General features: G+C 31.9%; 2 protein-coding genes across 2 annotated transcripts; one reads left to right on the forward strand and one right to left on the reverse strand.

Annotated features, from left to right (window-relative positions):
• Nucleotides 1-661: 661 nt before the first annotated feature.
• LOC144557058 (protein disulfide isomerase-like 2-1) lies at nt 662-4,692 on the forward strand. Its single transcript, XM_078305613.1, has 11 exons — nt 662-1,035; nt 1,385-1,469; nt 1,621-1,718; nt 1,998-2,053; nt 2,327-2,444; nt 2,573-2,600; nt 2,702-2,793; nt 3,150-3,306; nt 3,803-3,927; nt 4,214-4,313; nt 4,413-4,692. Exons 1-11 carry the CDS (start codon nt 881-883, stop codon nt 4,479-4,481), a joined length of 1,083 nt encoding a protein of 360 aa, XP_078161739.1. The 5' UTR covers nt 662-880; the 3' UTR covers nt 4,482-4,692.
• Nucleotides 4,693-5,377: 685 nt separating this feature from the next.
• On the reverse strand, nt 5,378-7,344 carry LOC144557076 (Pentatricopeptide repeat (PPR-like) superfamily protein). The gene has a single exon (XM_078305624.1). The coding sequence runs from the start codon at nt 7,285-7,287 to the stop codon at nt 5,467-5,469; it is 1,821 nt and encodes a 606-aa protein (XP_078161750.1). The 5' UTR covers nt 7,288-7,344; the 3' UTR covers nt 5,378-5,466.
• Between the last annotated feature and the right edge of the window lie 5,597 nt (nt 7,345-12,941).

Raw genomic sequence — 12,941 nt, forward strand, 5'->3', positions numbered from 1 at the left:
CAGTTATAAATTTTATTATATATATATTTTTATAGTGTTACATTTTACTTGACCAAGGAAGTTAAAATGTTGCTCTTATTTTGTATTATGTAAACTCAAAATATAATTCGTATAAATTGAAAATGTGGATGTGCATTAAAAATTTATTTTGATAGAAAACTCAAAATATTTTGTATTATCAACACATCTACGCATTTAAAATTTACTAGAATAAATGTGGATGTGCATTTGAAATATAATGCTTGATTCAAAAATGAATCCTTGATTAAGAATATATTTCGATAATGCTAAGCATCTACATCCTAGCAAATCAAATGAGTTTTTAAAAACTGTTAACTATCTTTTAAAAATTAAAATTTCTAAAGTTTCTAACTCTCACATCTCTAAAATTTATTTTAGAGTTTTTATTAAATCATGTCAACAACAAATTAAAAGAAGAAATAATAATCATTTAATCAGCATGAAATTTATAAACAGTTTCTTAATAAAAAAATTTAGTGCATAGTTTCTAAATAAGGAACTCTCTCACATAAACTTGAAACTGAATTAAAAACTATAATAAAACTTAAACCGAATACGCATTGATTAATAATAGGGATTGAATTTCTAATGTAATTAAGATAGGATGAGAGAAAATAATTCCGTCATAATATAGGTAGGTAGGGATTGAATTTTAATGAAAATATAAGTATTGTAAATTTGTAATCCATAGGGGCATCAACGAAATATTACCAATGTAATTTGCGACTTCGTGACTCAGTCGCGAGTGCTTTCTTTCTTCGCTTATAAGACACCGCACCGAAGACTTCACATCTCATTTTCAAGTCAGAGACGAGAGGGAGAGGGAGCAAAGCAAGGCAAAAAAATTAGAATAGAAAAAATGGCGACATCTCAGATCTGGATAACCCTTGCTATAACCCTACTTTTCCTCGCTGCTCCGGCGATCGCCGACGATGTAGTCGACCTCACGCCGGACAACTTTGACAACGAGGTCGGGAAAGATCGTGGCGCCCTCATCGAGTTCTTTGCTCCTTGGTTCGTTACTTTAAACCTTAAACCACTCCATCTCTCCCTCTAATTCTATACATAAATATTACCTGATCTGATCTGCCAGTTCCCCGATCCGATCTATAATTCTATTAGTTTCTCTTTTTACCACCATTTTGGTGTTTAGGTCACCTTGAATCAGTTCAACATGACCTATACTGATCGGATGTTCTCATTGAATTTCTGCTTTCATTTAATATCCTTCCTGATTGAATTTCTGCTTGTTTAATTTGGCGAGCTTATCTAATAATTTCATTTCACTCGTCATCCTTAAATTCATTGGCATTTTGTAGTTCTAATTATTATACAAGTTATCTTATTAAACATTGTACTATAGGTGTGGCCATTGCAAGAAACTTGCCCCAGAGTATGAGAAGCTCGGATCAAGCTTTAAGAAAGCTAAAACTGTTTTGATCGGAAAGGTAATTGGTTTCCCAAATCTGAATGGCTTCAATTTTTTTTATTGTACTAGGTGTAATATATACTATCCAGTAAGGTTTTGCTCGTTGTAAACTCCTTTTTCTTTATTTTGATATAGGTGCTTACATTTTCTAATATGTCGCACTAATGTAGGTTGACTGTGATCAACACAAGGATTTGTGTGGCAAATATGGAGTTTCAGGGTATCCCACAATTCAGTGGTTCCCTAAAGGATCATTGGAAGCCAAAAAGTTAGCTCACATCTCTCAAATTTTCACTTCTTTGATTAGATTTATTTTTTTATCATTTTTGTAATCTTTTCCAAATGTGAATCCAGCATTTGACTCTCAAATTGTAGACATGAACTCCTCCGTACTTCTATTTATATACATATACTTGAGTCCCATGAGGGTATTGTAGTCCAATTTTCTGTACATTTAATGTTTTTTTTTTCAATAGCATGACGTCTGCAGGTAATTTTTGTATTCAGTTTCTCAAACTTTTAAGTTTATTTATTTTTGCTTTATCAGGTATGAGGGACCACGAACTGCTGAAGCGCTTGCTGAATTTATAAATACAGAAGCAGGTAGTGTTTTTAGTAATGTGCAATTTAATTATTCCTCAATTGTAAAACTCAGATCTGCAATTAGGACTAGGTCAAGTATAGCTTTTGCATCAATTGTGAATTACTCTTGAAATAAGCTTGATTCACCCTGTGTATCCTCCAGTTGTCACTTTACCGCCTAAGTAATTGCCTTCACTGGCCATATTAGTACAGAAAACTGAGAATGTACTCTTGGATTTTGTTGATTGATTTCATTTCAACAGCTAACAAAACTATAATTATTGTCTTTCTTAGGAACAAATGTGAAATTGGCAGCAGCGCCTTCAAGTGTGGTGGTACTGAGTCCAGAGATCTTTGACCAGGTTGTACTTGATGAAACAAAAGATGTCCTTGTTGAGTTTTATGCCCCTTGGTTAGTACTTTTTTCCTTTTCTTCTTGGTGAATAGGTTCTCATTTGATATTTACACAATTGTGTTAAACAAAAACAAGAAAAAAAAATGATTGCTAGCTGATTTAATGATGTTTTATATGAATGGCAGGTGTGGACACTGCAAGAGTCTTGCTCCAGTAAGTTGATCAAATTACAATTTGACACATTGTATTTCTGTGCACAATCCTTGTTCTTAGTTTGTCTTGTGTGTAATTCAATTTCATCTACCAATTAACAGATATATGAGAAGGTGGCCTCAGTGTTCAAGCCGGATGAGCATGTAGTGATTGCTAATCTTGATGCTGACCAACACAAGGACCTCGCCGAAAAGTTAGTTCTTCTTCCCTCTCTCTCTATCTCTCTAAAATTTGGCAGTGGCTGCCAAGTACAATTTCATTAAATAAACATAAAATTACATCCACCATGGCACATCAACAACATCAACCACATAAATCACTCACAAGCTACCTAAACATCAACAACACACAAACATCAAACAACCCACCAAACACTTCAGATAAGAACAACAACAACACAATGGATGAGCAAAACTTACAACCGTTGGGTCTTAGTCAACCACCTTCTCAAAGAACTCTCCAGCTGTATGTAATTAATTGTCTTGTGTGACCCACATCAACATTGAAAGCTTGTAGATTGATCATTTGGTATGATCTATGATGTGACAGGTATGGTGTGAGTGGGTACCCTACTTTGAAATTCTTCCCCAAGGGAAACAAAGCAGGCGAAGATTATGAAGGGGGGAGGGACACAGATGACTTCATCAATTTCATCAATGAGAAAACTGGTACGAGCCGTGACTCCAAGGGTCAGCTCACCTCTCAGGTAAATGTCAATCTGTCTTTCTCGTTAAAATGTCTTCTTTCTTTCTTTCTTGTCAGTTCATTTTCTTAATATGCTGAATAGTACATTTAGAAAAAGATAAAACATTTCTGATACTTGAGAAAAAGCTCCTATCAGTAGTTTGCCTCATCTATCATCAGAGGTAGCGTTTTTTATATTTGCAACAGTTCATTTTGTTTTACACACTGTTTCTCATTGTAAATTTGGAAAATGGAAACCACATCAAACCTTCCCAACACCCTCCCCCTCAAAAAAATAACTATTATGATCCCAAGTAAATAAAACAAAAAGGGCAGCTTTAAGTTGAAACAAACATATTCTTCAATTCAAATAGCTTGTTATTTGTCATACAACTAAGTTTAATTTAGAACTGGTCTTGTTTGTGAACAAGGTGATGTTTGGTTTTCTGTATAGGAATATTGTATCAGGGAATTATCAAGATTGTCATTGCTAATTTATGTTTTCATGCTGAATGTAGGCTGGAGTAGTTGAAACCTTGGATACATTGGTGAAGGAGTTCTTAGCTGCGGCCAATGGCGAAAGAAAGGAAATTTTGACCAAGATTGAAGATGAGGCTTCCAAACTGACTGGACCAGCTGCCAAGTAATTTTTCTTTTTCTTTTTTTGACCATACCTCTTTTAACTGCGTGTGATAGTAAAAGAGGCTATATTTTGAGAGGGATAAGGGGATAATTTGTAACACCACTCACACGAGATATAGTTATCCCCTTATCCCTTCACTTCATTTCTATCCCAAATATAATTAAATTGGCAAAACTTGTTAATGTTGAATTTGAGTTGCATGGTGTTCGGTCTCATTAACAATATGTGCATTATCTCTTACTGTTGTTTTTTGCTATTATTGAATTTTTGAATATTTTTAAACCAGATATGGTAAGGTCTATGTGAAAGTTGCAAAGAGCATCCAGACAAAAGGCACTGATTATGCAAAGAAAGAAACTGAAAGGCTTCATCGCATATTAGAAAAGGTACCAAAAATTGAATCAAACATTGTCATTTACATGATCATTTTTTTAATTAATGTTAAATTATGATCCTTATATGTGTGTTTTAAAATTCTTGTGCAGTCGATCAGCGCTGCCAAGGCAGATGAATTTACCATCAAGAAGAACATCCTTTCAGTATTCTCTTCTTAATTTGGGTTTTAAATTTTGAATTAGTGTTTTAGTCAATGGAGAAACAACTGTAGAACTTATACATTTGTTGTACGAGTTGTTCTTTCTTCTTTCTTTTTGAACTGTTTTACTAATTAAAGCCCCTTTTTACATGTGCTTATGGGAACAAGAAATAACATCTTTTTTTTGGTGGAATAATTAAGTCTGGGAATAATTTTGTTTTCGTTTTCAATTTTGAAATCCTTACAAGATATTTGGTTTCTTTGAACATTATCATGTCTCATGAGTGTACTGAAACCCCAAGAGAAAGTAGATGCTTAATTTTCTTCATAGTGAATTCGGCTCTTTGACGTTGATTCAGCATTCTTACAATAAACATTAAATATAAGAGTTGTGTTCACAAATCACATATTTAAAAGCGATTACAAGCAGATACATGAAGAGAACGTACAGGAAGCATGATGGCTTGGGTGTTTAAATTGAACCGATAAAACAACTAATCATTAAAGAAAAAACATTACTTTTTGTTAATTTTAAAAAAATTAAGATGGGTTTAAATAATTTGTTTAGTTCAGTCTAATCGGTTTTAAATCAAACTAAGCAATATACATTATGTCATAATTTTCGAAAGCAAAATTTAATGTTTTGTACGGACGGAGGATGTATAAAAATTCTGATCGGTTTAGTTTTGTCGGTTTTAAAAGATGAATCAAACTAATTTATTTAACTGAAAAAATCAGACCGTTTAATCCGAACTTTCTCGATTTGGTTTAAAACTAATTAAACCGGACCGATGAACACCCCCTGTGAAAGAAATATGACTTTCACTCACAATGTATTCTAACATGTACATTGGCCCAATCATATATCTAAAGATGTCAAGCTATCTTTTGATCCTCAACTAAAATGCAGCGCAATTTTTACAAGTAAACAAATTTACAGAAGCAAATATGTTATATGTGACGTTCTGATGTTTTTACAGAAAGAGAAAAAAAAAACAATATTCCTAGTGAAAAAGAGTTTGAAACTTAACCCTCCTTTTTATGCTACCAAACCTATCATACCCAATACCAATCTTACTGTGCATTAGCTTGATTGCTAAGTCAGCATTACCGACCTTTCTAAGCGCATTTATCATTGCCGTTCTAACCCGACCTGGTATCTCTCTCCCTTTCCCAACAATCTCATCTGCCAGTTTACATGCTTGTTTAAATCTCCCTGCTTTACACAACACATTCAACATCTCTTCATATGCATTCTCTACCACCACCCCCATGGGTGCTATTTCATCAAGCACCTTACATGCAATGTTAAATTTCCCTGATAGGCACAGTCCCCTTGACAGAACCCTAAATGCTGTATTGGTTGGTATAATGCCTTTTTCATTCACCATCTCATACCATAATTTGATCGCCTCTTCGTTTCTGTGTTTTGTAAAAAGCCCATGTATCAGCACGGTGTATGTGTAAACTGTGGGGTTGAAACCATCACTTTCCATCCTCTTTGCATGGGCTAAGGCATAGTCGATTCTCCCTGCCTTGACAAGAGCATCTATCAGGGTGTTGTAACAGAGAGAATCTGGCAGAAGCCCGTTGTCTGGCATTTCATCAAATAGTTGCTGTGCTTTTTCTACCATACCAGCTTTGCCAAACGCATTTATCAGGCCGGTATACATGGCTACATTTACCATCACCCCTCCTTCCTTTTCACAAAACCTGAAGTAATGCATGGCATCATCTAACTTACCAGAATTGCAGAGACAGTTTATTACCACACCATAAGTTACTCCATCTGGGGTAAAGCCGTCAATTTTCATTCTCTCGAAGAGAGAAATGGCTTGATCTTCCATTCCACACTTTCCAAATGAGTCAATGAGAGCATTGTATATGGACACATTTGGTTGGTAACCTTTCTTAAGCATTTCTTCAAGCACCTTAAGCCCCTCAAAAGGCTTACCGTCCTTGCACAATCCCGTAATGACCAAACCATGTGCATGAGGATGTATTTCTACGCCTCTTTCTTCCATCTCTTGGTATAGTGATACACATTCATGGTACGACTGGTCAGCATAGTGGCATTGCATCAGAGAGAGAGATGTGACATTATCAGGCAGAACTCCAGCTCTCTCGTACATACCCTTAAACAGTTCTACGGCCTTTGCGTTTTGTCCACTATTGCAATAACCCTTGATAAGGATATTATAAGAGATTACATCAGGCTTTTCATTCATCGAATAAAACACCTTCTCGGCTGAATCAACAAAGCCAGAGTTAACAAGACATTCCATCAAACAGTTGTAGTGCACCAGAGATGGCTCCAACCCAGCACACTTCATCTGTCGCCACACCCATAACAACTCTTCCACCAGACCAACAATTGCTAGGCTCTTCATGAGCTCGGTCGAGGCATATGATGTTAAGCTTAGACCAAGACTTGTCATTTCGCACACTAACTGTTTGATAATGCATCCAGGCCAGGCATCATCATGAAAATGTATTTTGTGAGAGGAGGGCAGGGAAGAAAGAGCACGAATGAGAGAAACATAAGATTGAATAGTGTGATCATAGTCGTAATCCTCTTGGATTTTCGTTCTACTTGGATAATAATGGCGGTGTTGCAAGGACCAGCGAAAAAACTGGAGGGGTCTGTGAGGATAGGAATGGAAGGGAGAGAGGCGGAGGAGGTGAGATTGGAGGGATTCGGGTTTGGATCCGGATCCGGATTGGGGTTGGGGAATGAGGCATGGAGACGGAGAAGGAGAATAGGGGGAACAGGAAATGATTCTTGCTTTCGGGTTTGGTGAGAATATGTGGCGGATCCGACCCATTCTCCACCTCTATTTGCTTCTAACAGCCATGGGTACTTACGAGTCAAAAGTGTTCTGCTTTAATATAACTTTTTTTCCCCATCAGCTGGCGGAGACGAGCATTAAACAGTCGGAGAGACAGGGTAGAGTGGAAAAATGGAACGGCGGAGCCGACTCTGTCACGGAAAGGTGCGGCTTGCGTGTCTCGTGCATGATCATTCGCGTACTGTGATTATTTTTTTTAAATTTAGCACGTCACGTCACGTAAAATATCTAACCACAACATGACACGGCACGTGATCATGCGAGTCACATGTAATTGGGACCATCAGATCTTGACCAAATAGTAAATCTTGAATAAACTAACTTAAATTATGATAAAATCGCGAGTCACACAAGTCACGTTTAATCACGGCACATTTGAATACGGCGTGACTATTCACGTGTCGTGACCATCTCTTGACATTTTGATCACGACACGATATGTGAAAAATTAATTTGATCACGGTACGGCACAGCACAAGATCAAAGTTACGACGTGTTAGTCACAACATGACACTTTTTTTTTTCACTCTATATAGGAGTCCAAAGTGAGTAAATGGTTCAAAAAAAATATGATCGTTCAAACTGATCATTGTTGCTTCCAAAATTTAAATTTTTAATTCTTAAATGCTAATATAAATTTCAAACAAAAAAATTCCCATCATGATCTTATAGATGAGTGATGAGACAAGGTTCTTGCTTCTATTTTATTGTATATTTTGAAAAGAATTAGGATTAAAATATTTTATTAGTTTTGTGCTTCAATTATATTCCACATTCTTATTTTTGTTTTTAAAGTCTAGATAGTTAATTTAAACCGCTCAACATAATCTCCATATTGCTTGGAGATCAAATTTTATACTTTTTAGAATTTTTTTACTAATTTTTTAGATAATTATAAAATAATTGTTTTTGGATGGTTCAGAGTCATATGAAAACAGTGCCTTTGTACCTCTCTAAAAAATTATAAAATATTTCCAAAAAAATAAAAAAAATGGTTTATAAACATATTTAACATGATCATGTTGAGTGGTTTAGATTGATTATTTCAACTTTAAAAACGAAGATAAAGATGTGAGACGTGATTGAAACACAAAATCAATAAAGCATTTTAACACTACTCCTTGAAGACAGAGGTGGAGTTACACTATATGAATGGGAACCAATTGATCCTCATTTAATTTCAAAAATTCTATACTTATATACGATTTTTTGTGTAGTTCAAAATAAAATATTATGAATACTGTAAAATTGACTCTCATTCGAAATCTAGATAGAGAAAATTCTTTATTATAAAAACAAAGATATTAAATAGTTGGATGACTTGAAATCCAACCTTTACTAAAAAGGGACAATTATATATGACAGTAGTTCATTTTCGCCATTCATACAAATTTCATTGCCTAAGACGTACAAGAAATACATATTTTGCATCTGATAGGTACAAAGGGACAATTATATATCATGAATAAAAGAGTTCACATTATTCACAATAACTTCACCATGTAAGAGCAGACACTAAAGCACATTAGAAACATTAATTTGAGTTACTAAATGCAAATGAATCCAATAAGGGAATGCAAAAACTGATTGAAGCTACAAAGATATTGGAAGAAATCATAATATATACTTTTTTGTAAATTGAAAATGATGAACATAGGTAATTTTTTTTTTTAAATAGTACATATGTTACAAATTATACATTTTATTTGAGAAACACGAGAATTTTTTCATATCACTTAATTTATAAACATATAATCACTCAATTTATATATTTTAGAATGTTTTTTTATTGCAAATATTTTTTAAAAATGAAAATAAAATCAGATTTTTTTTTAATAAAACCAATAAAAGGGTTATTACTTTACCCCACTCGTATTTGTTACCTTTATCCTGCCTAAAACGAATAAATAGACAAAACTGATTAGATTTTCAAATCTAATTTCGACAATTGTATAATCAGATCTTTGATTAGTTCAAAATGAGATCAAACACAAACTCTAAAGAATAAAGATGAGGAAGAACCTAGCTGTGAGAAAAGAACCACTGTTAGTTCAAAAGGATCAATATAGCACGAGTTAACCAAAAGTAGAAGAATATGGAGGAGGAGATGGAAGTGAAACAAGATTAGCGATGGAAGTAAGAAGATGACTAGATGGAAGGAAATATTTGGCGAGAATTATTTCTCTTGTGATTAAACGCTTATGTAAATTCAACCATGTTAAATATTAAATGGAAACCTCTATTTGAAACTAGAGAACAATTTGGTCAATATAAATTTAAAAATAATTAAAAATAAAGTTTAATAATTAAAAAGGAATAGGAAAAAATAAAGTTTTTATGAGAATATTAGATATTATGGTATATTAATTGAGATATTGGCTATTTTGAAACTTTTTATGGTACACCGGAAATTTTCCCTATAATATAAATTTCAATATTAATGAAGTCTGATATTTGTCCTCACTAAATTTGTTAATTCTCAATACATTAAAACCCAATACAATTTGACATGTTGTATTAAATATGAAAAATTGATATATCTCAAGAAGTAAATGTTTAAAAATTTATTTTTGGACGCAAATAGGCCGATTTTTTTATTTATATCCAAAAATTAAATTAAATTTCAAAAACTAACCGAACCGGCTGTCAAATTTTAAATCTACCCAAACCGGTTAACCGTTAACCGGACCAAATTTCCGGTTAACCGTTAACCGGACCCAAACCAGGGGTCCGGTTAACCGGATTCATTGGTTCGCTGAACCGTTAACCGAACCCAATTTTTTTTTTTTTTTTTTTTACTTTTTTTTAAAACAGAAAATTTTAAATTTTTTTTTTTTCTATTGAAAATATACATGAAAATTCGTATTTAGATTTATCAAATTTACACCAAAATTTTTTGTAAATCAAATATGAAATTTAAAATTATAGAAAAATACACATACACATACACATACACATACACATATACATATACATATACATAAATAATATACGGTTACCAATTTTTTTTTTTTTTTTACTTTTTTTTAAAACAGAAAATTTTAAATTTCTTATTTTTCTATTGAAAATATACATGAAAATTCGTATTTAGATTTATCAAATTTACACCAAAAATTTTTGTAAATCAAATATGAAATTTAAAATTATAGAAAAATACACATACACATACACATACACATACACATACACATACACATATACATATACATAAATAATATACGAATTTGATATTTCATAAATAATATACGAATTCGTATATGTATATGTATATGTATATGTATATGTATATGTATATGTATATGTGTATGTGTATGTGTATTTTTCTATAATTTTAAATTTCATATTTGATTTACAAAAAATTTTGGTGTAAATTTGATAAATCTAAATACGAATTTTCATGTATATTTTCAATAGAAAAATAAAAAAATTTAAAATTTTCTGTTTTAAAAAAAAGTAAAAAAATAAAAAAATAAAATTGGTAACCGTATATTATTTATGTATATGTATATGTGTATGTGTATGTGTATGTGTATGTGTATGTGTATGTGTATGTGTATGTGTATGTGTATGTGTATGTGTATTTTTCTATAATTTTAAATTTCATATTTGATTTACAAAAATTTTTGGTGTAAATTTGATAAATCTAAATACGAATTTTCATGTATATTTTCAATAGAAAAAAAAAAATTAAAATTTTTCTGTTTTAAAAAAAATAAAATAAAATAAAATAAAATTTGGGTTCGGTTAACGGTTCAGCGAACCAACGAATCCGGTTAATCGTTAACCGGACCCATGGTTTGGGTCCGGTTAACCGTTAACCGGAAATTTGGTCCGGTTAACGGTTAACCGGTTTGGGTAGATTTAAAATTTGACAGCCGGTTCGGTTAGTTTTTGAAATTTAATTTAATTTTTGGATATAAATAAAAAAATCGGCAAATAGGCTGCGCGACACAATTTGTTGTGCTTTGAAGATTAATTGTTGCCATCATTCAATTCAAAATTTAGTGATGCGGTGATCAACAAAAAAAAATGAACTTTGAATTGCACCATAATTATTACAATAATTTTTATGTATCAAACAATAGATCCGTACTTTAAAATTTTATTTTAAATATATTCTAACATTTACCATTTATGTAAAAAGTTGGTCATCTATAAAATGTTTTGTATATTTAACAATATTTTTATCACTCATAAAGCCAAATAGAATAGATTGATTAGTATTACTTTTTGTTTTTATTTTTAATTAAATATTATTCTACAAGATATTCCTTATTCATAACAACAAGATATACAATAGAATTTTCAAAAAAGTTTTCCAAATATTTCTCTTGAAAAAAGTAAACCTTTTTCCCCCAAATGGAAAAAATGAATTTTACAAATTGGATATAAAAGGACAGCAATGAGCCAATGATAGAGAGAACAAACAAGGAAATTTAAGTAAACAAAAAAAAATTATGAATAATAAAATTGGATGCAGAACATCGAACAATTCAGTTTATCAAATAATGTAAAATTTATTTAGTCGCGTCTAATTGATACAATAAATGAAGCAATTTTCTTTTTTGTTCCGAAAGTTTAGGGATGAAAAAGGATCGGATACAGGTAAAATTATATTTGTTTCCGTTTTATTTTTCGAATACAGATATAGATTGGATTGGATATTTATTAAAAATTTATAAATATTATGAGGGATCCAATTACATTCTTTTTTGGTGACACCGGATTACATCATATATTTACAAAGTTCAAACAGTCGATCCAAACCGTTCAACTTGATGGATATGTTAAAATGTGCTTGCAGATCAAATTTTATATTTTTCTGAATTTTTTTACTATTTATTAAGATGGGTACAAAAATTCAACGGTATGAATATAGCGATTTTGTTAAATACTTAATAAATAGTAAAAAAATTCCAAAAAATATAAAATTTGATCTGCAGACACATTTTAACATATCCATTATGTTTAACGATTTGGATTGACTGTTTTAAATTTTAAAACTTTGAAAATGGAGAGTGTAATCCGGTGTCACGGTGTCACCAAAAAAGAGTGTGATTGGATCCCTCCTCAAATATTATTATGAAATACTAAAGCTCATTATCTAATTAAAATGATGAATAAGATAATATACTATAATTATAAATTATATGGAGTGTGGCTAATTTGCTACTGGAAGCACTTCGACCGAGGTGCTTCCGGGGCTATATTAGCATATGTGATGTTCAAACAACAAATCCAAACTGTTAGGTGTTTAATCTATATTAAAATCTACTTGGAGACCAAATTTTATATTTTTTGAATTTTTTTTACTATTTATTAAGATGGTTTGAAAGTCGCTGTTTTTTATGGTGCAGAATTTTAATAAAAACAGCGATTTTCAAACCATCTTAATAAATAGTAAAAAAATTCCAAAAAATGTAAAATTTGGTTTCCAAGTAGATTTTAATATAGATTAAACATCTAACGGTATGGATTTGTTGTTTGAACATCACATATGCTAATATAGCCCCGGAAGCACCTCGGTCGAAGTGCTTCCGGTAGCAAATTAGCCACACTCAATTATATAATATATATCTACTATTTAAATATGAATATTTAAAACTAAAACATAAAATCATACCGTATCT

The sequence above is a fragment of the Carex rostrata genome, chromosome 1 (genome assembly GCF_964058835.1).
Source record: "Carex rostrata chromosome 1, lpCarRost1.2, whole genome shotgun sequence".
NCBI lineage: Eukaryota > Viridiplantae > Streptophyta > Magnoliopsida > Poales > Cyperaceae > Carex > Carex rostrata.

What these genes read in the sequence shown, in the direction of transcription:
- LOC144557058 (XM_078305613.1), top strand. Translation starts at nt 881, where the DNA reads ATGGCGACATCTCAGATCTGGATAACCCTTGCTATAACCCTACTTTTC. An exon ending in AAACTGTTTTGATCGGAAAG is followed by an intron (nt 1,470 to 1,620) that starts GTAATTGGTTTC and finishes GCACTAATGTAG; the next exon opens with GTTGACTGTGATCAACACAA. An exon ending in CACAAGGACCTCGCCGAAAA is followed by an intron (nt 2,794 to 3,149) that starts GTTAGTTCTTCT and finishes ATGATGTGACAG; the next exon opens with GTATGGTGTGAGTGGGTACC.
- LOC144557076 (XM_078305624.1), bottom strand. Translation starts at nt 7,287, where the DNA reads ATGGGTCGGATCCGCCACATATTCTCACCAAACCCGAAAGCAAGAATC.